General features: G+C 42.8%; 2 protein-coding genes across 3 annotated transcripts in view; both read left to right on the top strand.

Moving 5' to 3' along the window:
- Window positions 1-201: 201 nt before the first annotated feature.
- Window positions 202-21,783, top strand: CTCF (CCCTC-binding factor). Of its 2 annotated transcripts, none has more exons than XM_081920310.1 (11): window positions 202-331; window positions 10,921-11,710; window positions 12,300-12,470; window positions 14,047-14,180; window positions 14,717-14,837; window positions 15,396-15,545; window positions 16,318-16,478; window positions 16,748-16,930; window positions 17,458-17,593; window positions 18,738-18,902; window positions 20,079-21,783. In XM_081920310.1, the coding sequence occupies exons 2-11, from the start codon at window positions 10,930-10,932 to the stop codon at window positions 20,258-20,260; spliced, it is 2,184 nt and encodes a 727-aa protein (XP_081776436.1). In that variant the 5' UTR covers window positions 202-331; window positions 10,921-10,929; the 3' UTR covers window positions 20,261-21,783. The 2 variants fall into 2 exon arrangements, with proteins under 2 accessions (XP_081776436.1, XP_081776435.1); XM_081920309.1 differs by having other exon boundaries at window positions 206-331; window positions 10,918-11,710.
- Window positions 21,784-24,509: 2,726 nt separating this feature from the next.
- The window catches only part of CARMIL2 (capping protein regulator and myosin 1 linker 2), a 71,433-nt gene continuing 70,751 nt past the window's right edge, over window positions 24,510-25,191 (top strand). Inside the window, exon 1 of the mRNA XM_081920256.1 lies at window positions 24,510-24,807. Coding sequence (XP_081776382.1) covers window positions 24,768-24,807 — 40 coding nt within the window. The 5' untranslated portion in view covers window positions 24,510-24,767. The remainder of the gene's footprint in view (window positions 24,808-25,191) is intronic.

The raw sequence follows: 25,191 nt of genomic DNA on the forward strand, positions 1-25,191 counted from the left end.
CGCCCTCACGTCCGCCGCGGCCCTTCTAGGTCCTCTATTTGAAGTTGGCGCCCAGCGGCTCCTCCCATGGTGCTCCGCGCGGCCGCTTCTCCCGCTCCCTCCTCCCTTCGCTCGGCTTCGGCGGCCGCGGCTGCCGGGCTGGCGCAGGCGCACTGTTCGTCTCGGCCGCCATTTTGTGTCCGAGGCGACTGTGGAACGATTAAACCGCGAGCTGGTGCTGGGCGCTGGCGGCGGCCGCTAGCGGCGGGGCAGCGGCAGTAGGAGCTCCGCAGGGCCCGAGCGGGGCGGGGCCCGGGGCAGCAGGGGCGGCCCGGAGGCGCCTCCGGGACAGGTAAGCAGCGCGGGGGGTTTGCAGTCGCTTTCTCCGGCCTCTAGGTGTCACGATGGGGCTCGGGCTGGGACCCGCCGCGGCGCCGCCGATGGGGAGCGGGGCTTTGTCTCCCTCTACCGTCCCCATCGCCCTGATGCCGGCCTGGTACTGCCGCCCATCGGCCTCCCAGAGCAGCGCCTCTGCCGGAACCAGGCCGGGCCTGGATAAATAGACAGAGGCGCGGCTGCTTAGCTCGGCCTTGCCCAACCCGCCGCCGCCTCACCCTCTCCGCCGCCGCCAACCACGGCCTGCTGGAGTGACTCGGGTTTTATTTAACTCGTCCGCCATTATGGAAACGACTAACCCCGGGCGTTCCTGTCCCCGCAAAAAACCTCTGTTCAAAACACCCACCCGCCCGCCTTGATCCTGGCCGAGTCGATTGGGTTTCCTCCCCCCCCCCCGTTTCCCAGCTCCTCCCGAGCCGCCCCCATAAACCTGCGGCCTAATCCTGCCACCTCCCGCCTCTTCTGGCTCGCTTCTCGTTCCGCCCGGTCGCCTCCGCCCCGCGTCGATTCCCGCCCGTCTCCGCTTCTGCTTTTCTCTCCCTCCTCCCCATGCCCGGACGTCCTCGTCCCGTCCCAGCTGACCGTCCCCGGCCTGCTCCGTCCGCGTCCTTTTCCCCCGATGGTCCTGCGTGTCCGCGCTGCCCGTCCCTGCCCGCCTGCTCCCGCCGGCCGCCGCCTCGCTGTGCGCGCTGCGGAGTGAGAGGCGCTGCGAGCTCAAGATCGGGACTCGAGCTCCCTCTTGCAAGGCAGGCTGAGCTGCAGCGCCATGCAGCGCGGGAGAGCGCCAGGCGGGGACGCCCGAGCTCGCCCGCCCGGCCTGGAACCGGGAAGGAGCTCACGCGGGGCTCCCCTTTTCACCTTTACCGGGGAAGACCCTTTCGTAAAGTTATGATGGTGTCAAGGAAAGGGGGGGGGGAGAGACTTCACGATCTCATACATACCCCGAGTCATGACTTTGGCCTCGACGCTACCACCTAGTCCTGATTATCTTTGTGCAGATACTATTCTTAAAGGGGGAAAAAAGTAATACTTTAAGGGAAAGCCCTCTAAAATTGCCAGAAAATTGGGCCACGCAATTCCGGAGGTTGTAGAGATCTTCCTTTATACATCCTCATGTATAATCCAAGAAGGTTTGGGGGAGGAGGATCTCCCAGCCCTGAAGCAGAGAAGTCTATTACATACTACTTTGACTCTATAGCTTCCTGAAGGTTCTCCTGCGGTTTTATTTTAAGAAAAGAACTCTTTCACAAGGGGAATATACCAGAAATTTGCATATTACTTTATATGCCTTGTTTTAAAATATATTGCTCTGAATATATGCTGTCAATTTAATCTGAGCAGTTGAGAACATGCTTGAGGTTGTTAGTGTGAAATTAGTGGGCCTGTTAGATTTCTCCAAAGTAGGTTAGGGTGAGTGATAGCAAGTTGCCCAAGCCATCCTGGGTAATCTTGACGGATAAGTCATAATTGCATCACACTAGTGAACTGCCTTCTAAAATGGGGAGAGGAGGGGTATTGGTCATAGCTAACCAGCTTTGATTCTGACCATTTATTTACAGTTACATGTTCTTTACAGAATGAGGTGGTCCATGAGGGGAGATTTAAGTGAAATAATAGACCCATGCTACTATAATTATATTATGCTAGCCCATAGTTGGTGCAGCATCTTGATGTAGCTAATGCTTCTATGTTGTCAATGGACATCATTGCTGTTTTGCTGTAATAGTTAGAATTCTGCTTGATTTCCCCCAAAAAATTCTTTTCGGCTCCCAGGTTTGTAGTGATTGTCTGAGTAGTCATTTAAACCTAAAAGTGTATTCCAAACTAGTATCCCTCACCCACATATATTTTAAAACACAGTTCTAAAGTCTTGCTCATTTGTCATTCGTCTGTCACTTTCTAGTGCAAATGAGTCATCTCTAAATAACCACAGTAAGCTGTTTTATGGGTTACATTCTGTTTCTTATTTTATTTTCAAACTTTCCTACCATGAAAACAGGTGGGCCTTGTGTGCTCCTTAACTTACTCTTTTGCAGGCTTTGGGCAAGTAGTGTACTGAACAAAGTGGTGCAAGGGAACAAATGAATTTGAGAGGCGGGGAGTAACTTAATCAAGGCTACTCTTACATATTCATGCTAATCTGATGGTGTTAGAGTTGGCTGATACTGGCGGCAGTAGACTCTATTGAGCAAAAGTTAACCTGTTGGGACTAGGCTGCGCTGACATCTGAAAGACATGCCTATGTAACAGTGCACTGTAGTTCCATTTATTTCATTGGGGATTCCAGAACAAATAAAAGAAAGTACTTATTCACATAGCACACAGTTAAACTATGGAGCTGTCTCCCATATGAGGAAGTGATGGCCACCAACTTGGTTGGCTTTAAAAAAGGATTAAACAAATACATGGAGGTCAAGACTATCATCATCAACTACTAGCCATAATTGCTATGTTGTACCTCCACCGTCAGAGGTAGTATACCAGTTCCTGGGAATTACAGGTAGGCAAAGAGCTGTTGCACTCATGTCCTACTTGCAAGTTCCCCACAGGAATCTGGTTAGTCATTGTGAGAACAGGATGGTGGACTAGATGAGCCATTGGCCTGATCCAGCAGCATCTTCTTATGTTCTTATTATTAAATCTTAGCAAATTTCCCCCAGTATCAGATACATTCTTCCTCTAATAGCCTGGTCTTCTGAGCTGTAGTTCAGACTTGCCTGGTGTTATGCTCCACCTCCATCTACACTGCTTCTACTTATCTTTTTATCTCCACCTGTGTTGAACTCTCATATATCTGTAAAACTTCCAGAAATCTCCTGGCATATTGAGGCATTCACCTTGGTTTTAGATCTGAATGTATAAATTGATTCTAATGTTGCAGTTGTTGAATTCTCGGCAGTACTGCTAAGGATTAAATGTACCCTTGCTACTTCCGTCAAAACTTGGTGTGTTTTATGAAATACAGTGGTACCTCGGGTTACATACGCTTCAGGTTACATATGCTTCAGACTCCGCTAACCAAGAAATAGTACCCCGGGTTAAGAACTTTGCTTCAGAATGAGAACAGAAATCATGCACAGCAGGAGGCCCCATTAGCTAAAGTGGTGCTTCAGGTTAAGAACAGTTTTAGGTTAAGAACAGACCTCCAGAACGGATTACGTTCCTAACCCGAGGTACCACTGTATTCTGAATGGTTGTGCCAATGGGCAGCAGTTTGGGAATCTGCTTCATAGCTAGGGAACCTGACTTTATTTTCAAAACTTAAGTTCACTTTTAATGTGAATTCTTGTACCTGGTAGAATTCATTTATTTTTGTAAATTTCATTTTCCCTACTGTGCCATTACATATAAGCAACTTCTAGTTTGTACATTCAGAGGTGATATTGGACACAGATAAATATGTAAAATAAGAACCCTGGAGTAGCTTCAATCAGCCTATTTTATTAGCATAGCTGTAATTACAAAATGTGGTGGTCTTTGTAACATGTAGTATAGAACTCAGGATTTTTAGAGTTTGCTCCACCTTTGTAAAATAAATTTCAAGTACTGTTGATTTAATCCTATAACCACTTAGCTGGGGGTTAACTGCTTTGAACTCAGTGGAACTTAGTTCTCAACTGACATGCATAGACTTTGTTGTTAAGAACATGGAAAGTTGCCTTATATAAAGTCAGATTAGCCTAGTATTGTCTTCTCAGATTGGCAGCAGTTCTTCAGGGTCTCAGGCAGAGGTCTGTCTCATCACTTGCCACCTGATTCCTCTTAACTAGAGATGACAAAGATTGGGCCTAAATCTTTATATTGTACATGCAAAGCAATTGCTCTACAATTGAGGTATGAATACTTCAGTGAAAATGGTTCCACATAAACAAGGGAACCTTTTTGAATCTCACTGCAGTGGAATAGCTTTCCCTCTGGGTACAGTCTTGGAAACTTACTTAACAAGAAAGAGGAAATTTATCTCTGTGTTATCCAAATAGACCTTCTCCATTGCTTGCTGTCAAATGGCTTAAATAGCATCTCATGCACAGCATTTTATGCTTTTATTCATATCTGCAGCTTCTGAGCTCCTGGGGGAAAGCTAGGTAAGGAAGGTGTGACGTTTATGGACTACAATTTTTTTCATGCCTGACCATTGGCCATGCTTGTTGGGGCTGATGGAAGTTGTAGTCCAGCAACATCCGGAGGGCCAGAGGTTCCCCATACCTATTGTATGTATGTGTGTCTCTGTGTGTACTCTGTCATTGAGTCTGGGGCAACCTCCAGTTGCTTTCAAGCTCCCTGGAACGTAACAATTTTGTTCAGAGTTCATAAATCTTTGTGTTGGTTTCTTGTAAGCAGACAATCTTTCACACTGAAGCCAAAGGGATCTTTTTGCATTGGCTAGAAAGTGAAACAAGGCGTTAGCCAGAAGTGTCCAGTTTAGAAGAGGCAAGTGTTGAGGGGTTGAGATCTTTTCCCTCTCTCACCCTCCACTTAACCCAGAAGATGGATTCATAAGCTAGTGTTGGAAAATATCTTTTTTTCTGCATATTCTCTGATTAATCCCAATGGTGGGTCACCTTGATACCTTGTTGATTCCCCAGTGTCAAGAAGGAGCATTCATATCAAAAGGGTTGCTCCTAATGACACCTGATGTATTCTCCAGCTCTTGACAGAAAAATCGTGAGAGAGAAACACTGGTTTTGCCTTTGGCCATGGTTGACTGCTACTGCAAGATCCTTTTCAAAACACTCTTTAAAATAGAGGAGGAGGGGATGTGGGATCGGAGGAGGCATAGCTGGGTAGAGCTGCTATTTGAAAGCACTCCAGTACTCCTTGCTTCTTCAGAAGCAAAGAAACTACATTAGTGAAAGCTTCTAGGGCAGGGTTTTTATGGAAGAGGAGCTCTCTGACATTCCTGATCAGTTGGAATAAGACTTTGGGGCACAATTTACTGCAAGCTAAGCTAAACAAGGGCTAGTGGGGGAAATATACATGCTGGATACTCATAAATTTTCCAACTCTGGTCTACGGTATGTTGAGTTCTTACATGTGTGTAAAATGACTTAAACATCAACTGAAAGCTCACACATTTGCATACTTTATTTTAAAGCTTTCATACAAGCTTGGGATCTTGGTCACTTACTGGAATATTACATTAAGACAACAACAACTTTGCACAAGTGAGAGTAACCTCTTTTAACACTTAGTCTTCTCATGGCTGTGTCAAAATGACAGGTTCTCACCAACTTAGTGTGAGTAAGGATCATAAATGTTCATACATTTATCATTGAAAACCAGAGAGAGTTCATATGTACAGCTGTGGAATAACATGAAGATATATGACACAGATCTAAATTGACTGAAATTCTGAATATATCTGCAGCATGTGACTAAGAAAAAATATGTATAAATTCTTAATTACCGTAGTTGAGAATCTTGTAAGCTTCAGTGGGCATGTCTGCTATTAGTTAGGCACTGTTTTTCCTGGTGAACTAAATTTACTGCCCTTTTAAAGATTATTGTACACTTCAAAAGCCAAGAGAACAGATGTTCTAGGTACTCAATTCTTGGGTTTGAGTAACTGACTCCCAGGTTTTTCTGAAGCTGTCTCTGGAGTGAAATGAGTTACTCGTAAGCATTACTAAAATAGCCTTGGCAGAATCCTTAAAATCAGCATTTAACCTATCAAAGGTCAAAAAATGCCTTATTCACCTTTGCGATGCTTAACTTGTAAGCCTTCCTGGATCCAACTAATTGTCTATCTAGTCCAGCATCTTATTTACAAAAGTTTTCAACTAAAATTGAAGCCTGAAAACAGGATTAAAGGCAACAGCTCTCCCCTGTAGCAATTGGTGTTTAGAGATATACTGCCCCTGAATAAGATGATTTGACTTATCTTTCATGATAGATGTTTCCATGAATTTGGCTAACTTTACTTAAAACCACCTAGGTGGCTATTGTACAATAGTGAATCATTGTCTTCAAGTTGAATCTTTTAAAAAGGTAAAAGAACTTTTTGGAGAAGTATCTTCCATTGATGCGGAATATTTCCCTTTTTAATACTAGCTACTTGGAAATAAATGTTGGAAATTTAGCTCAAGACAGAGGGTGCTGCTTTTAGTAAAAAACAGTATGAACATTTTTGGGGTAACTATAACCTGAGTTTTATTTGTGTGGGTTTTTTTGTATTTAGGGAACGGATTTTGTAATAATATGCTCTATCTAACATTCCCTTTGTTGTTATAGTTGTTAGTAAAGTCTCATACAGTACTGTCTGCCTCTTTGTTTGCTTGTTTATAATAATCTACAAGTAGTGGAGGAAAAACATGTTTGTTGTGAACCTTTAGGTTAACCAATTAATGTCATGCATGATAGCATAATTTTAAAACAGCAGGGTAACATACAAAACTTTCCCTTGAACATGGCTGCTCAGGCATAGAAACTACCAGTAAGCAAGTAGCATTTTCTTTCTTTACGATGTTAAGGAAAATACAGGCTGAGGCAGATTTGGATGCCAGTTATGTTGTAGTCAACAGATAGGAGTGATCGCAATTGCATTTTGATTAAATTGCTTCCTCTAAAAGGTGGTACTGTCTTAGCTTTCTGGACCATTGTGTAGCATCAGGAACTTGAGTGTATTCTGTGGATCCAGAGCCTTGTTTGAACTCCTCCCACCGTGATGCAACTGTCCCATTGAGGGTTTTTTTTTAATTGAAGCTGTCAAGTTCCTTAAATAAATGGTGTGTGTGGTTTTTTAACATCTGTATGCTAGTAAGAACAATAGCTCTGAAGAAAAATGCTACACTTTTCAAAATATCATGCCCTATATTTTTGCAGGCATATTTTAGTAGAGCCAGTCCCTCATATTTCATGCATCTGAAGGCAGCCCTGTTTCAGGAAGCTTTTAATGTGTTCCTTTATTTTGTTGGAAGCCGCCCAGAGTGGCAGGTGGGCTACTTGAAATATTAATATTATTTCAAGATAGTGCTTCTTGTTACCTGTTATTTTATAATTTATAATAATGTTTTTCATAAAATTTATATACCACTATTGCTTTAAAAACCAACCAACCAACCTGAAAGCAGTATATAAGTGCTTTAAAAACAGCAATCGGGGGGGGGGGGGAGAGAATATGCAGACTTTTAAAAATAGGAAGTGCCAGTTTAGTTATTCAAATAGTTTTATATCAATTAATCTAACCTGTTAATTGGCTCAGTTTTCCAACCCAACTTCTCGTGTTGTAAAAGACATCTAAATTTTACAGGTTATTCTTAGCAACTTGCTAAGTTAATCGGAGATCCAGAGCAGAACTTGAGTAGGTGTGTTCTGCAATGGCCAAGGCTGGAAACATGGGCTTCTGCTGCAGGTGCGCAGAGTGAGCCACTCCAAATGAACTCAAATTAAAAACTGACAGCATGCACTGCAGGCATTCAGACTTTTCTCTTCTGCCATGGTTTTAAAAACAGAAAAATGTTTCAGAATGTCTCCAAAACAGTTGATGGCATCTTTTCTTTAAGTGCTTAAAATTGTGCTAAGTGCTATGCAAAAATTATTAAGACAGACAAGTCGGAGGGTAAGGAAAGGAAGAACATTTAGAAAGATGCATAATAATTCACTAATTTTGGATAAAAAGGGTAAAAGCTATTTTATGGTTCATAAATGTAATTACTACATTAAAGTGGCAATATGCCTTTTTGCAAATTCTAAGTGGGCTGGTTCCCCTATAAGGCCTCACAACTGTAGAAGCTCAAATTGCACATGCTTCCACTTACTGATGCTCAAACTAAATGCTGTGGTGCTTATTGAAGAACGGTATGTTGTGGCCTTTCCATCAATGCTGCTATTCCTTTTGTTTTAAGGGGGGTGCGCGCGCGCACAACAGCCCTGATGTAGTTGACCAGAAAGTGAGTCATTGGGTTCTCTCAAAACTTAGTCCTATAGAGGTGACCTTTAGAGCATCAAGCTAACCAAATATTCTCTTTTTTCTGATCCTTTGATTTCTGGATTTCCTCCCTCTTTCCTCCTATGCAGACACATTAGCTGGCCTGCTAGGATATGGAATTATTTATTTTGTGGGGAAGCTTAGGCAAGAGATGTGAGGCTGTCTCAGTGTTGACAAGCAAAGCAACCCACCCACACTGCAAATCATGTGGTCAGCTTCTGGGCAGGGAGACAGGAGAGCTTATTAAGCGCATGCGTTGAATCTCACTGTTAACTGTCATGCAGGCGGATGTAATACTGAGATACTCAGACAGCTGCTGGCAGAAAACAGGAAACTAACTTAAAACCAGTGGGACTCATTGCATGTCAATTTGTTTTGCATTGCTTTGTCAATTTTCTGTTTCTTAGTTATACTGACACTGGAATCATTATTTTTGCAAAATGTTGGGTGCTGCTGCAGTATCAACAATCACATGGGTCTCTAAAAGTATCTATTATGTTGGAGGAAATGTGAAGTGCATGGACAAGAGCAGTGTTTTCCAAAGGTTAAGTGTGAAGAAGGTAGAACACATTCCTTATACCTTGTATACTCATCAGGACAATCCTCATTCTATATCAACCTCACTTTTGTTACTTTCAAAGAGATGGAATAGATCCCAGGGCCTAATGTAATCCTGTACCGGATAGTGGTGTCTTGCATGTGAGCTAAACACCTAAGCAAGTTAACATATTTAAAGCAAAACAGAAGTTAAGCCATAATCCCTTTTTCTTCAACACACCCTACCAAATAATGGTTGAAAATAGCAAGTTTTTACTCTGCTTCCATAAGATACTTACTTGCCTTTCAGTGAATGTAGTTTTATCTCGGAGCTAATCAACAGGTTTTTTTTAGCCTCACCTGCTGTGCAGGCTTGTGGTGAGGATAAAATGGAGAGAAGAGTCTTAAATACAACCTTGAGCTCCATGGAGGGATAGAAATGTAGTAGCAATAATAAGTGTTTTAGGTGTGGTTTTCAATTCCAAGCTACATTCCAATATATTGTGGGGAACTGGAATGGCCTAAAATGAAACAAAGTGTTGCTAGAAGTTGGCTTCCCTGGATCATTTGGTTTGAAAAAAAAATGCAACATTTCCATCCCAATACATTACTGTACTACCAGTGGGACAATAAAGCACCCCATTAGCAAATCAGTACAATTTGTGGGTGTCCCAGGTACTTTCTGTACACCTTTTGTATAGAGAAAGAAAACACGCTGGTGACACGTTGAACTTGGGGAGCATTGTGTACTACCATGCAGACAAAAATGTCCCAGAAGGACAATCCTGTGTTAATTCTGTAACAAAAAGTACACGGGTGTAATTTAATCCCTAAAGTCTGCATCTGGATTAATTTTAAGTGCTCAACTCTGGGATTTTTTCATGGCACCACCAGAGTTGTGCTTTTTTAATGGAAGAGGTTGGTTCATTCCTTTAATTTTAATGTTATCATTATGCAACAAATTGCTAGTGTGGGTAGATGAGTGAATGCTCTACATAGATTTATTTGCAGGATTACTGTAGTCTTATTAAAAATAACTCTAAACACTTTTCTTTCGCTCTTTTTTTAAAGAAAGAACATTTAATGTTCTTAGGTACTCCAACCCTCTGGGGTTAGAATAAGCTAAGATTTTAAAATACTGTTTTAATTTTAACAGATCTCAGATGGGCCTTTCCCCACATGTCAACTGTCTTCTGTTTGCTTTTGCTGTGGCACTGAACCACCCGCATTTGTGTGGGCTCTTCTTTGTTTTGGCCCACGTTGTCAGCCTTTTTGCTGTTCTCTTCCTGTGAACTATTGACACTTCCACAGCAGCCATTTACTTTGTATTGGCAGTGTACCAGGCACTCAGTTTTAGGTGTGTATCCATGCAACATTCTGAACATGTTCCAGTTTCCCTTCCACTTAGTTGATTTTTCCTGCTTGGGGAAAAGCAACATAAGCACAGTAAAGAAGGGTATGGTTGCAAAAGCTGGCTGATCCAAAACAAAGTATTTGGAGGTTGTGCTTTTCTGACATCTTATTTGGGGGTTGCTGCCTCGCCTGTGCCATTTTGGTACATCACATCACACCTAGACCATTTATTTCCAGGAGCAGCCAGAGCAACTTTTCCTTTCACTTTTGACTAATGGCTACTGCTGAAAGTAATGGTGGAGGGGTTTCATGGTATCCCCAGAGACTCTCAATCTTTTTGACACTTTTTGGGAGGGACAAAAAATTCAGAAGCAGCTTTGCATTAGCCCAAAAAAACTATCTGACTCATGGGATGCAGGAGGAAGAAAGAAGTGTAAAATGCATGTATCCTTGTAGCCTGATCTTGTCCCCCAAATCCTGAGTTAGAATTACAATTCTTTCTCTTTTTTCACATTACAGACCTATATCAAGAGTGTGTAAGGTGTTGTATCCATAATATTTGTGAGCAGGGGTCTTTGTTCTGAGCATTTCTTTTTTCAGCAAATGCAATGTGTCATTCATGTCTGATCAGATTTCTTAAGGTGTGAGACTCTGTCCCCCCATTTCTTGCAAGCTGCTGAAACAACTGCCTAAGTGTAGCTTTTATCTCTCCCTCTGTTTTCCAGCAGGAAGGTGACATGGAAGGGGAGGCAGTTGAAGCTATTGGCGAAGAGTCTGAAACTTTCATTAAAGGCAAAGAAAGGAAAACCTATCAAAGGCGCCGGGAAGGTGGGCAGGAGGAGGATGCTTGCCCAATGCCACCCAACCAGGCAGATGGGGCTGAAGTGGTACAGGAAGTCAATGCTGGTGTCCAGATGGTCATGATGGAGCAGCTTGATCCAACGCTGCTTCAGATGAAGACGGAGGTCATGGAAGGCACTGTGCAACAGGAAGCTGAGGCTACTGTGGACGACACGCAAATAATAACCCTACAAGTTGTGAATATGGAAGAGCAGCCTATAAACCTGGGCGAGCTCCAACTTGTCCAGGTGCCTGTCCCAGTGTCTGTACCTGTTGCTACCACTTCTGTGGAAGAACTTCAGGGGGCCTACGAAAATGAGGTCTCCAAAGGAGGCCTCCAGGAAGGGGAGCCTATGATCTGCCACACCCTCCCTTTGCCGGAAGGCTTCCAGGTGGTAAAAGTTGGTGCAAATGGTGAGGTGGAGACGCTGGAGCAAGGTGAACTTCAGCCCCAGGAGGATCCTAATTGGCAGAAAGACCCAGACTATCAGCCCCCAGCCAAAAAGACAAAGAAAACCAAAAAAAGCAAACTTCGTTATACTGAGGAGGGAAAAGATGTGGACGTGTCTGTATACGACTTTGAAGAGGAGCAACAGGAGGGCTTGTTGTCAGAGGTCAATGCGGAGAAGGTGGTGGGCAACATGAAGCCCCCCAAGCCAACAAAAATTAAAAAGAAAGGTACATGGGACATTGGATTTGGGGAGCAGGAGGGGGGCATCTTCAGTATCTATTCTGGATAGGAATTACTGCTCTCTTCCTGAATACATCATCATCTTAGAGCAAAGAGCCTTGCCAGCCTTGAAACCCAGATATGTTTTGATAGGAGACTTGACTGTCTTTGATACCTCATTGTGGACTGTTGAGATCAAGAAAGGGTTTTTGTTCCCACTTTTTTAAAATAATCTGGTGTTTCCTCCCATGAAGATTTAAATACAGGGGTGATGGGTGGATTTCAGGATGTGAATTATCTAGTTTTCCCTCAGATCAGTGTTACCTCAGATCAGGAGTTGCCTCCTTAATTAATTTGTTTGATCTACTTCTATTGGTTTTATTAATGCTATCCCCTGATTTAACCTGATGTGGTATACTTTGTCCCCTTTGGATAGGTGCCTTGAAATTGGAAGTGGGGTGGAAGAAAAACTTGAGGAGGATTCCGCCTCAAAGTGGGGACTTTGAACTGGATTTGCCTCTGTGGTGCTCCAGGTCATTTATGCATATAGAAGGGTTGCTATTTTAAAACTGCTAAAGAGCCTTGCTTTCTGGACAGGAGTGAAGAAGACATTCCAGTGTGAACTGTGTAGTTACACTTGCCCACGCCGTTCAAACCTGGACCGTCACATGAAAAGCCACACAGATGAGAGGCCGCACAAGTGCCATCTTTGTGGCAGAGCTTTCCGGACAGTCACATTGCTGAGAAATCACCTCAACACTCACACAGGTACTTAAAAGGGAAAGGGTGACCTCTGTTTCTTTTGGGGGCCACATTCCCTCAGGGTTAGTGTATCGGAGGCTGCATGCCAGTGATGGATGGAGTCAGACACAAGGGTTCTGGATTAATTGATCCAGAATGAGAATTACGGTACCGTGCTTGAATTTTCACAGTGACTGCCTCATGCTAGAGTCCCTAAACTTAGGCAAGTCTATTCAGGAGTGAGTGCTGTTGGGTGTAAAAGGATGATGCATGAATTATTATTTTTAAGTACAACAGGCCAATATATCCAATGTTTTAAAAATCTAATGAAAGCAATTCTTTTCTGACTATACAAACAAACAAACAAACAAGCAAAAACACACACTGCAGATGCCAGAAACCTAGCAATTTGTTCTCAGGCTTTCACCGAGCCATACGACCAGGAAAAATGTTTTTTTAAAGTTTTATATTTATCAGATAAAATGCTGCCCCTTCCAGCTTTTCTGACACTGCATATAAAAAGAGGGGAAAGACTAAAAAGCCAAGAAAAACAAGGAAGAATGTTTCTAATGTGATGGAAGAATGGGACTGCTTCAGGCAAGTTTCCCATCTGTGGTGTAGGTGATGCTGCCAACCCATAAGCATTTTTTCTGGCACCTGCCTCTTGGTTTGTGGGAGCTACAGACTCAAGCCATCCTTGTTCTAATATTGGTCTACCAGTAATTTTAGATTCTGTGATATGAGAGGCAAGTGTCATGATTAAATCTACTGAATAAGCAAACAGGGCTGTATTTAATGTTAGTTCTGCTTGGAGAATACCCATTGAAATTAAAAGATGTGACTGAATTACATCCTTTAATTTCATTTGGTATACTCTGAGTAGAACTTTGTTAGCCAGAACTCATACCAGTATATGCAAAAAGACCTGAATGGATTTTTATAGTGAATCCTAATGTGTCTTAACTAAACACTAGGCTTGGGGTTGCAGAAGAGAGGTTGAGGCTCATAGGAATGGCGGAAGAATTTGACACTGAAGCGACAGACTGGATTCTTTTTTAATCTGGACACCTCAGCATTTCAGATGTCCCAACCAGTCCTTGTCCTACTGTGAAGTTTCCTTTTTTTGCCCATGAGGGCTGGAAACTTCCTTTTGAAACACAGAGAATTACTGGCTTCATTACTGTTACACCAATCTGCATAATTTTGATCACCCCACAAAGTCCAAAACATAACTTCCAATAAAGCAGAAGCATAATTGAAATAAAAATGCCTTGCATCAATTGCTTCTCTGTGGAACAGTCACATTCCTTACCATGTCATTGAGTGGTAGGGCTTGGGTTTTTTTCTAGTTGGGATGCTATAGAAAATAAGTCTTACTTAACCACATGTACCATACTTAGCTTTTTCAAGCATTCGGACCCTTAGCATGATAGCAACAGTGTACTTAATAATAATATCAGTCTTTTTAAATAGAGATTTTCTTGCCCATTTTTGATGCACCTTTAAATTAAGAAGGCAAACCTATTCCCTACAGATGAAGCCAATATCTGTTTAGCCTTTTTAATATATATTTATATATATATTTGTCTCTGGGATCTCTCAGGTACTCGTCCTCACAAGTGCCCTGACTGTGACATGGCCTTTGTGACAAGTGGCGAGTTAGTTCGGCATCGCCGCTACAAACACACCCACGAGAAGCCATTCAAGTGTTCCATGTGTGACTATGCCAGCGTGGAGGTACGTTTTGAATCCAGTTTTCTAGTTGTAGGTAGGCCATACCCACTTAACTACCAGTATTATCCTGTCTCCATGCCCCCCCCCCATTTGAGGTTTTGGGTTTCTTTAATGGATATGGAGTTAACAAAGCCTGTGTCATATTGTTTGTTTCTTGACCACATATTTAGTGTGCCTAAATAGGTAACTTGCATCTTATGCAAGAGTTCTGTTATGGGCGTCCACATGTAAATGGAAAAACATGTATAGCCAGGTGCCCCAGGAACTACCCCTCCCAAAAAAATGCAGTTTCTGGTTTAGTAGGGGAGGTCTGTTGCCCAGAGTGGAAATATCAAAAATGACATTGGCAGGCCATAAGCAAGTGTTTGGCTCCCAGAAAGCTTTTAGCCCCATAGCCATTCTGTTTTCTGTATGTCTCATCTTACAATTCAAGAAATGCAAAAGGTAAAAATAGCACTGATTCTTTTGTGAAGAGACAGTGAATGCAAAGCCCTTTCTTCTTATGGTACAAATCCCATCTTGGTATTCTTAACTTACAGGTGAGCAAGTTGAAACGCCACATTCGCTCTCACACTGGAGAGCGGCCATTCCAGTGCAGCTTGTGCAGCTACGCCAGCAGGGACACTTACAAACTGAAGAGGCACATGAGGACCCATTCTGGTACATATTTTGCAGAGGTGGCACAGAGGCCAGCACACACTGGAAGTTCTGTGCACGCTGCTCCTTTGGCATGTAAAACCTGTGTGCAATTTCTACATAATCTCAGAAACAGTGGGATGGGGCAGGGGGTGTCTGACTTAATATTCTAGTGGCTTTTCTTAAAGGCTGTTATGACCATTGTCACTGCTTGGATCAGCATTTCAAGAAGTGAGATTCCTTACAGACTTTTTAAAAAATTTGTACAGTACTTGCTTTTTTGCAAACTGTTAGGGAAGTGTAATAACCTCTAACTGAACACTAAACTTGAAGTTCCCTGACAGCAGCTTCAAGGAGCGATGGATATTTTGTAATTGGGAGAGAAGGAAATATTGGCACTCAACCACATATCATTGTATCTGCCATGCAACATTTGAGAGATCTCTCTTCTTTGCATTCTTTGCCCCATAATTTGACTTTGATTGAGGGGATGCTGTGTCTCCAAGCCCACCCCTCAGGTCCTTTGATAGTTTACTGCCTGCAAATGAGCCTCTCTTGCTAACTGCTCCTCTCTTCTGAAAGGTGAGAAGCCCTACGAGTGTTACATTTGCCACGCTCGCTTCACCCAGAGTGGGACTATGAAGATGCACATCCTGCAGAAGCACACAGAGAATGTGGCCAAGTTTCATTGCCCTCACTGTGACACTGTTATTGCACGGAAGAGCGACTTGGGTGAGTGCCATGAGGCTTGAAGTTGAGGTACCAGATTCTAGTAAAAGTGGTGGTGATCATACTTCTCAGAGGAAAGGCTAGTTGGTTGGTCAACTAATATTAGTTTGATGGTCTAGAGCAGTGTTTCCCAACCTTGTGCCTCCAGCTGTTTTTGAACTACAACTCCCATCATCCCTGACTAGCAAGACCAGTGGCAAGGGATGATGGGAATTGTAGTCCAAAAACAGCTGGAGGCACAAGGTTGGGAAACACTGGTCTAGAACAGGCTGACGGCTGCTAAAGCTATGCAGGTCTGGCCCTGCAAAAATTGCTTTGTTGAGAGATTGCCTGAAAATAAGCTGTTTTTTGCTCCTCAGAAGTAATACAGTGTATAAATGCAGTTACTTGATTGCCTTTGTGGGTCTGATTTTCTTTCTATTTGGTTATGGGGGCCACATAACTACTTGCTAAAGTGGGAGCTTAGACTATAATAAGCCTAGCAAATATCAGATTCCAAAACTCTAAAATTCCATGTGTGCAATAACAGATTTATATTTTTAATCCCTCCGTACCTTGAAGGCTCAGAACAAAGTAGCAATGCTATTCAGAAAAACAAATACAGAGGAGATGGAGTCTTAGACACTGTGGGCTAAAATATATCTTAGGGCAGGAATTTGCCCATTCAGCTGAACATTAATATAATCTCTAGGGAGTAAGCATGAGCACCTTGATGTATTCCACAGGCTATGCAGTAAAAGGAGATCACTCTATGTGGCCTGTTTCTCTTTACCAGGTGTCCATTTGCGGAAGCAGCATTCCTACATTGAGCAGGGCAAGAAGTGTCGTTACTGTGATGCTGTATTCCATGAGCGGTATGCACTCATCCAGCATCAGAAATCTCACAAGAACGAGAAGCGTTTCAAGTGTGACCAGTGTGACTATGCATGTCGACAGGTGAAGAATATGTAAATGTTTAAGAATGTGGTTCTCACCCTGGTCGGGTGAGGCACACACATCAGGTGGGGGAGGATGCAAAATAATAAAGTGGGATAATGTAGACCGACACAGTGCCCACCAGATGTTGAATTACAACTCACATCAGCATGTTTGTAACTGATGGGAGTTGTGGTCCAAGAACATTTGGAGGGCACCAGGTTGCCTACTCCTGCCCTAGAGTTATCCCCCACTCCACCCCTGCTGACTTGGTTCTTGGTTCCTTCTAGGAACGGCACATGATTATGCACAAGCGAACCCACACTGGAGAAAAGCCTTATGCCTGTAGCCATTGCGATAAGACCTTCCGCCAGAAGCAGCTGCTTGACATGCACTTCAAACGCTACCACGATCCAAACTTTGTTCCGGCTGCCTTCGTTTGCTCCAAGTGTGGCAAAACATTCACACGCCGTGTAAGTGATTGGGGGCAAGGTTGCTGCATGAAGCAGGGCGTAAGACTGGTGCCTGAGAGAATAAGTTGAGTACTAATAGATCTTCCAGCTTCCTCGATGTGCTATATTGCTAACTGCCTTGGTGAGGTCAAACAGATATCTGACAAAAGCCAGCCCCATATGGCATTTTGCTGGATGTGTATCGCTTTCAAAATGGTAACTTTTCATGGGAAGGGCTGCAAAACCTAAATACACTTGCTGATTCCTGTTCTCTCTTTGGAGCTATGTCAAGCATATGATTGCTGGTGTGTATGTTCTCTTTGGGTGGGATTATTGGGAGAAGTAAAGTGTACCAATTAAAATTTGGCTCGTCATCACAGCTTACCTCTGATGTTGGGGCTTAGCCCCAGTTTTGGCAAATAAGATCATTTTTTTCGTTTTTTCTTTTTGGGGGATAAATCGGGGGGGGGGGGGTGTCATGCTTGGATTCAAGTGCTCTAATTTGATACAGCCAACGTCTTAACATTCACCTGGCTTTTTCTAATCAGAACACCATGGCCAGACATGCAGATAACTGCACAGGCCCTGATGGAGTCGAAGGAGAAAATGGAGGGGAGCCCAAGAAGGGGAAACGTGGGCGAAAGAGAAAGATGCGCTCTAAGAAAGAGGACTCCTCTGATAGTGGTAAGAACTGTAAGCTTATCTCTGAATCAGCTGTGACAGCCTCACTTTGCTTATATGCTCAAGTCTCTGCATTATATTCTCATTCAGCTCTATAGTTACCAAGCCTTGCATGTCGCTCATAAAAAATAACTTGCCAATGGTTACCTAAGCACTACTAGCTGCAATTTTTCTTGCAGCTATAGAGTATAGGGTGGTATAAACATGTAATAAATAATAATAATGGCAACATCCAAGCTTTTGGCTTCCAAATTTGTTTTGCCTACCACCTGGCACACCAAAACAGGTCTATATCTTGGGTGTGAATGAGTGTGTTAATGTTAGGCTGCCAAGAAAGGGCAGTAGAGGTGATATTTTTCCCTCCCTTTGGGCTGGCTCATCACTTGTTTTACGTACAGCCTATATAGGATCATAGAATTGTAGAGTTGGAAGGGACCCAAGTGTCATCTAGTCCAACCCCTTGCAATGCCATTCTGTTCCAAGTCAAGGTGGGGGATGCTGGAAGGTGCCACCAAGTGCAAAGCAGGGGAGTCATTTCTAACATGCAGTTCAGTGGGGAAGGCACTTCTTTGCAAGATAAATATACAGAAGACCCAAACCAGATGCTAAGTGTGTACACATCTGTACACTTGCCCATAGTGGTCACAGGACAGCTCAGTGAGTGGAAGTGAGAAGACACATGGACAAAAGGCACCAGGAATCTTTTGAAGTAGATCTGGAAAATTTTAAGGGGAGGACAGGATAAAGTTAATAGGGAAGTCATTAGAGCGCCTTGAAATTCACTTTCCCATATATAATGATGAAATTCCTTAGGAGGCAATTTATTTATTTGCAATATGTTTTTTTAAAACAACAACAATAAAACAAAATTCTGCTTCTTCATTCCACTGAAGAGCATTCTGAATAGCTAATAAAAAGAAACTTATTGCTTCCACTCCACCCCTAGCACACATGTACAGTCAAAAAACCTCCCCTCCCGTTTCATTTTGGAGAGGTGTACTGACATCTTCAAAGTTCTACATTTCATTCATTCCTGATTAAAACCTGAAATGGCAATACTGCCTATGGGGAGCATATGAGCTGTTCCCGTTTTGTTGTTTTCATTGATAGATGCCCTGATTTAATTTTCTTTTTTTCAATATTGAAGAGGAAAATGCAGAGCCAGAATTGGATGATAACGAAGAAGAAGAGGAGACGGCGGTTGAAATAGAGGCTGAACCGGAAGTGGAACCTGTGGTTCCAGCACCACCACCGGCTAAGAAGCGAAGAGGAAGGCCGCCAGGCAAAGCCAATCAACCAAAACAGCCCCAGCGTAAGTCCTGGGCCATGGGAAAAAAGGAAGATAGTGCATAGGTGGTTTTTTTGGGGGGGGGTGTTGGAAGCTTTTGCAAGGTGCATTATAATAGAGACAAATATGACTGGCAATCAGTGGGAAATCGGATATCATCACTTAACATATTTTCAATAATATTTGCTACCATAAAGGTCTAGAAACTTGTGAGGGGCAGAGTCCTCGAATGTATTGGGAATTTGCACCAAATACTAGATTCTTGGTGAAGCATTTGCACATGTAGGGTCAGGTTGGCTAGTTCTTAACACTCTGCTCAACTAAGATTGAACTTGCATGGCCAAATCTAATTGGTCAGTCTCCCTGAATTGGATGTTTATGAGCATCTTGGTATTGTTAATGGCTGAACGCTTGTTCAGATTTCTAGAAATTTCAGAAATCGGGGGTTGGAACAGAAACATTTATGAAACCAAGATGCCGTACATTCCATCTCAGGAGGTAATGAAAACCTCTTCTCAGAAGCAGCCGCAGGAAAACAGACTGTAACTCAGTGAACAGCACATTCCTTGCATGCAGATGATCCCAGTTCAGTTGCTGACATCTCCAAGTAGGGCTGGGGAATCAATCCCCGCTCCAAAACCCTAGACAGCCCCTGCCAGTAAGTGTAATAATAATAATTAAATAATTTAATACCCTGCCCCATCTGACTGGGTCAGAAGGACCAATGGCCTGATTTGAGAAAAGTCAGCTTTCTATGATGACTGAATTTTTATAACCTTAGGCAGTCAGCCTAAAAAAAATTATTCTTTCTCTCCAAATGCAACTTAAAGATGTGTGAGTAATACATGTCAGAGTACATTTCCTGTGATGGCATTCCATGGGCAGGACTCAGCTGTATATTCATGCTCAGTCTGACACACATTTTTCCTCTCCCTGCAGCCATCAAAAACATACCAATTTGAAGCCACATTGGTCAGAGACCAATTTTGCTATCACTCTTGGAATTGTTAAAATTAGAGAGGCCTTAGCTAGTCACTGTTGTCCAGCTATGAGTTTGTACAATTCTCCGCCACACAGTGCATTGCCAGAGAATCGCAGCATATACACAGCCTTAGCTATGGTTATTGTGCCTAGTGTTGAGATACTGTGAAGTGGTATCCCCAGAGAGAGTCTGACTTTTACCCCGTTCTTATTTGATAGCAACAGCAATCATTCAGGTGGAAGACCAGAACACTGGTGCAATTGAAAACATTATAGTGGAAGTCAAGAAGGAGCCTGAAGCAGAGACTGTAGCAGCTACAGCAGGAGCTCAGCCAGCTGCGGTGGAAGCACCCAATGGAGACCTCACCCCAGAGATGATTCTTAGCATGATGGACCGGTGATGGAGGAAGATTTGTGCTCTTGACTGAACTGGCCTGGGCTCTTTTGAAGCGGCTCGATCCCTTTTATTTTTATTTTCCTTTTTACCTTATTTTTGGCTTTGGGAAATGCATCATTTTTAGACCATTTTACCAAACAACTCGGGAAACAAAACTTCAAATGATGTTAGAAAGTGATTTGCCTAGAACTCTCTCTGTTTAATGTTAGCCTATAACCGGATCATGGAACGTGGGGATATTTTTGAGTCCCCAGGGGTCTCCTGCAGGTCGCTGGATCCAGTTAACTCTGGACTGCATTGTAGTGACAGGCCATGGACAGCCTTTGCACGTAATGTGGAAAACATGGAAGCCCGGACTCGAGCCCACACTAACTGCTCTGGATCTGCTTTCGCGTTCCTTGAAGCCCTCTGGCCTCATTTTGCTCTATAGAGGTTTTTAAATGTAAATGCAGAACTCAGGAGGGTTGTAAAACTTTTATTGCATTTTAGTTTTTGCTTTCCCCCCTCCCTCACCCACCCACCAACTCCACCCTTCCACTGACTGGCTCTGCGTCAGCAATGTAGGTTTGGCATGCTCCAGCTGGTGTCTTTCCTCCCAGATGCTTTGCTTTCTGCAGGGCATCTCTGTAATGATCAAGCTTGTAAATAACTTTTTTTTACATTTTAATCTTTTTTTCCATTTAATTAAGAGGTTTGTGGGGGGAAATGCAGTTTAAAGAAGAGAACCCTGTTATTTTAAACCAGTGGTAGCTAACATGGTGCCCTCTAGATGTTGCTCGATTACGGTTCTCCTCATCTTTGACCATTGTCTCTGGCACTGATGGGAGTTGGAGTCAGACAGCATTTGGAGGACTGCAAGTTCCCCACCCCTGTTTTAAAACTCTTACAAAAATGAATTATGCAGGAATTGGTCCCAAATTAAATATTGGAACCTATCAAATTAGTGGAAGAGTGCTAGCCAAGTGTAATGATAGAACTCCACACCCCATTTCCGTTTCTAAATATATAGACTTGGTCTTGAAACGTGTCACTTAAACTCCCTTTTGAGTTTCAGGTTTTCACAACTCAATTTTCTTTGCTCACTTTTTTGTGTTTATGAATTCTGTGTTGAAAGCCAAGGTGTTAATTTGTATAGGGCTTCCCAGCCCTTGAAACCTAGGGCAAGAAATCATACTAGGTCATTAATTAAAAGATTTGGGGTTTTTAATTAAAAAGAAGAATAATGTGAAAATACAAAATGATGCCTGTATATGAACCATCACATGTTAAAACTACGTAAGCTTTTTATAGAGCCTCAGTCTTGCTGATTTCAAAAAGAATTTTCTTCTATGTATCGCTTTTAAGAGAGCTATCAGGTTAGCTATCTGATTCTAGGTTGATGCATTTTTGTACTTAGCTGTACTGTGTGATATTTTTCATTATTTTAGGAAACCAACATGAGATAAAATGTTATAAAAATACATAATGGGGTTTGGACTCTGGGAAGGAGAATATACTGCTGTACAGCTAATAAATAATAATGATGAACCTGTGTGCATGCTTTCTGCCTCTTTGGAACCTCAAAAAGTTGTGTGAAAAATACGATGGAAGAAGTTTATAATCACTTTTAAGTGAAGGGGGAGTGAATACATGTTGCCTTTTTGAGCTGTTTGCATTCAGTGGGGAGATTTTCCCATTAAAGAAGAATGGGCTTTCCCATGTATCATAACTATTATTTACTACATATGCATTTTAATCACATAGCACACAGTTAATGACAGCTTTGGCTTTTTCATGCATTGTATTAATGGGCCATGCACAACACTTCTACAAAAGTTGCTTAAAATGTACTTGCAAATTGGAATCCATGCACAAGATTCTGAGTTCTTCTCTTCCATTTTCTTTGAAGCATAGTCGACCTAACAATATCAAATGTAAGACCTATTTTCAACCAAACTTGGCCTGCTGACTCTCTCCTCAAGGGGCAGGGGGATGGCACACCGGCTCCCAGTTTGCTATGGCAGGAGGAATATTGCTTCCCGCAATGGGGATTGGAGGAGGCTGTGCATTGCCAAAGAACAAAGGGGTGGGGAAGTAGTGAAAAAGCTTTATGGAATGGCAGGATATAGCTGAAGGGGGAGTAATAAACAGCACAGCTGTTATACCGGACTTTGGCGTTTCCAGAGTGCTCTCCTCAGTTGCTGAAGTGCTTCTCATGCATTCTCAGAAATGTTTGTAACAAATTGGTGATGTTGGCCAATATCAGAGCTGAGCTATACTACTAACAACACTTTCTGGATTGTACCAATTAAGATAAGTGCATTTTTCATACATCTGTTCTAAAAAAGAGTGGGCTCCAGCACATAGAAAATCGGCTTATCAAGGGCTGAGGTTCTAGGTAGTACTTTTCATGAATAGCTATTAACATGGCAAAGAAGATGTGCTGTGGACAGCCAGTCTTATCTCACAGTGGGTACATGTAAAAATTTTCTCTTGCACAAGGGTACACAAATGTTCCCACTAGCTCAGTAAAGTGTGAGATGTAGCCTGCAAGTAAACATGCAAACTCCATATTTCCATAGAAAAATATACAGTAACTTGCTTGGGATGACATTAAAGTTATTGAATCATCTATTTCCATGCGCTTTACAAAGACAAATCATTTATTGAATGCTGCATTCATAGATTAATGTGTATCTCTGAATTTGTCATCAAATGTTAATTGGGCCTGCACAACTTGTGGCACACACGCTCACACTATGATGTAGTGTTTGATAAACCTGTTTTTGCTTCCTAGAAACTTCAAAAATGGATGGTGTAGTCTTGTGTTCAGTTTAGGAACATAAAATTTTGCTGGAGCAGACTAGCCTAATATCCCATTTCCCATAATAGACAACCATTGGTTGATGGTTTTCTTCTATTTTATAGCCCCTGGGTTAGCTGCCTTGGACTGTATAATAGAAGTTGGAATAGAAATATTTTAAATTTAGAAATAAAACACATGCTACTGGGAAGTTCATAAGGATATGAAGGGCTCTTGCAGTTTTGATTCCCAGGTATTCAGTATTCAAAGGCCATTCAACCAGGAGGGCTCCATTTAGCCATCATTACTTCTAATCGTGAACTCGGGTGAGTGCCAACAGGTATGAGGCCATGGAGAAGCGGGATTATCAACTGCTTAGAGCAGGGGTAGGCAACCTAAGGCCCAGGGGCCGGATTCGGCCCAATCGCTTTCTCAATCTGGCCTGCAGACGGCCTGGGAATCAGCGTGTTTTTACATGAGTAGAATGTGTCCTTTTATTTAAAATGTATCTATGGGTTATTTGTGGGGCATAGGAATTCGTTCATTCCCCCCCCCCCAAAAAAAATATAGTCCAGCCCACCACGTGGTCTGAGGGACAGCTGAAAAAGGTTGCTGACCCCTGGCTTAGAGGAAGCTAGAAATACGCTGATTTAAAATAACAGTAACCAGGGGACTAAAAACTAGCCCAGCGGGTTATGTCCCTTAAATTTCAAAGGAAGCAGCTCCTCTCCCTCCCAGCCGGCCAGGGAGGAGGGAGGCTTTGGCTGTGTTGCTCACCCAATAAGAAGTCTAAGAACGACTGGGGGTGGAGCTTGCATGTCTTGTGTGTGGCTAGTTAATGCAAGCTGAGGATTTTTTTGAATGCTGGATGCCATTTTGTTGCACATGCTGCTGCAAACTTTCAGTGCAAAGCCAGGCCGGGGAGCCATCTTAAGCTGAGGCTGCATAGGCCTTGTGGTGCATGTGATTCAGATTCTATTCAGTTGAACCTCTGGTTACAAAGTTCTCGAAGCTACCAGCATGAGTTTGACCAGACTGCAGGAAGACTGGAGTGCCTGGAACAGGTGAGGCTGCAGGTCCCTTATTTTGGCTGCTGGTCCCTTATTTTCAAATCTGTAAGTTGACAGCTATGATCAGGGACTGGAAACCTGTTGCCCACTATATATTATTGAATTCTCAACAACCAAGGCCAGCAGCTAGGAATAGTAAGATACTAAATCGAACAACTGGAGGGCCACTGCTTTCCCTTTTGTGATATAGATACACTTACATATAATGAATTTGTCTAATCAATTTGTTGGCTCACTGTTTTTGCTGGTCCAACAGTAAATAATGGCAGCCTTCAGTTTGCCCTGAGGCTCTTAAAACTAGAGAATAATCTTTAGTGCTTATTGCCCAAGTTCTGCAGGACTTTTGTTCAGCTGGGCCAGTTTCACACAATGCTGTTTGCTCCTTGGATACATTATAGAACAAGCAAAAGCTCACCCTGGTACTCAGTGCTGTGCTCAACTAATTTGCTTTTTTTTACTTTTGCCTGCTGCCTGTTTTCTTATTCAGTATGTTTTGAGGTGGGTGGGAGACAGGAAGAGGCACCCTGAGGTGAAGAGGAGGAGGTAGGAAGCACGGCAGCTGCCGCCTTGCTAGTAACCTGCTTAAACTTGACGGAAACAAGTGTTCATTCTGATGCTTTTGCAGAAGGCCAGGCTTCTGCTCGAGCAGGATCCAGAAGATGGCTGCCTCTTTCAAGGAGATTCCTGCAGAACTGCATGGTACGTAAAAGGTTTGTCATGCAAGGAAAGGCCAAGAGACCTTTATGGTCACCTTGATTCTGGATGTCATTTTTGATAGTGGGGTGCTTTTGTGGAAAATTTGCCTCCATTTCCTCAATGTCTCTCCGTTTACAGATTAAATTCTAGGCCAAAGATTTGAGCTCTAATTCTGGTTTGGGGACTGAGATGTTAGTTTTGATAATGTTTTATAGTGATGGAGGGAAAGCGGGAGCAACCAGAGGTGCTTTAAACTCGTAATTTTCAGAAATATGACTTCAGATGCCTTAGGTGTACTTGGTTAGCACCAATTTTTCTACACTCATGAGGGTTGGAGCTGCACCTTAAAAATAAAATAAGTTGGGACACCAAAAATTATAATAGAGC

Source organism: Podarcis melisellensis (genome assembly GCF_964234715.1).
Source record: "Podarcis melisellensis genome assembly, chromosome: 8".
NCBI classification, from domain to species: Eukaryota; Metazoa; Chordata; class Lepidosauria; order Squamata; family Lacertidae; genus Podarcis; species Podarcis melisellensis.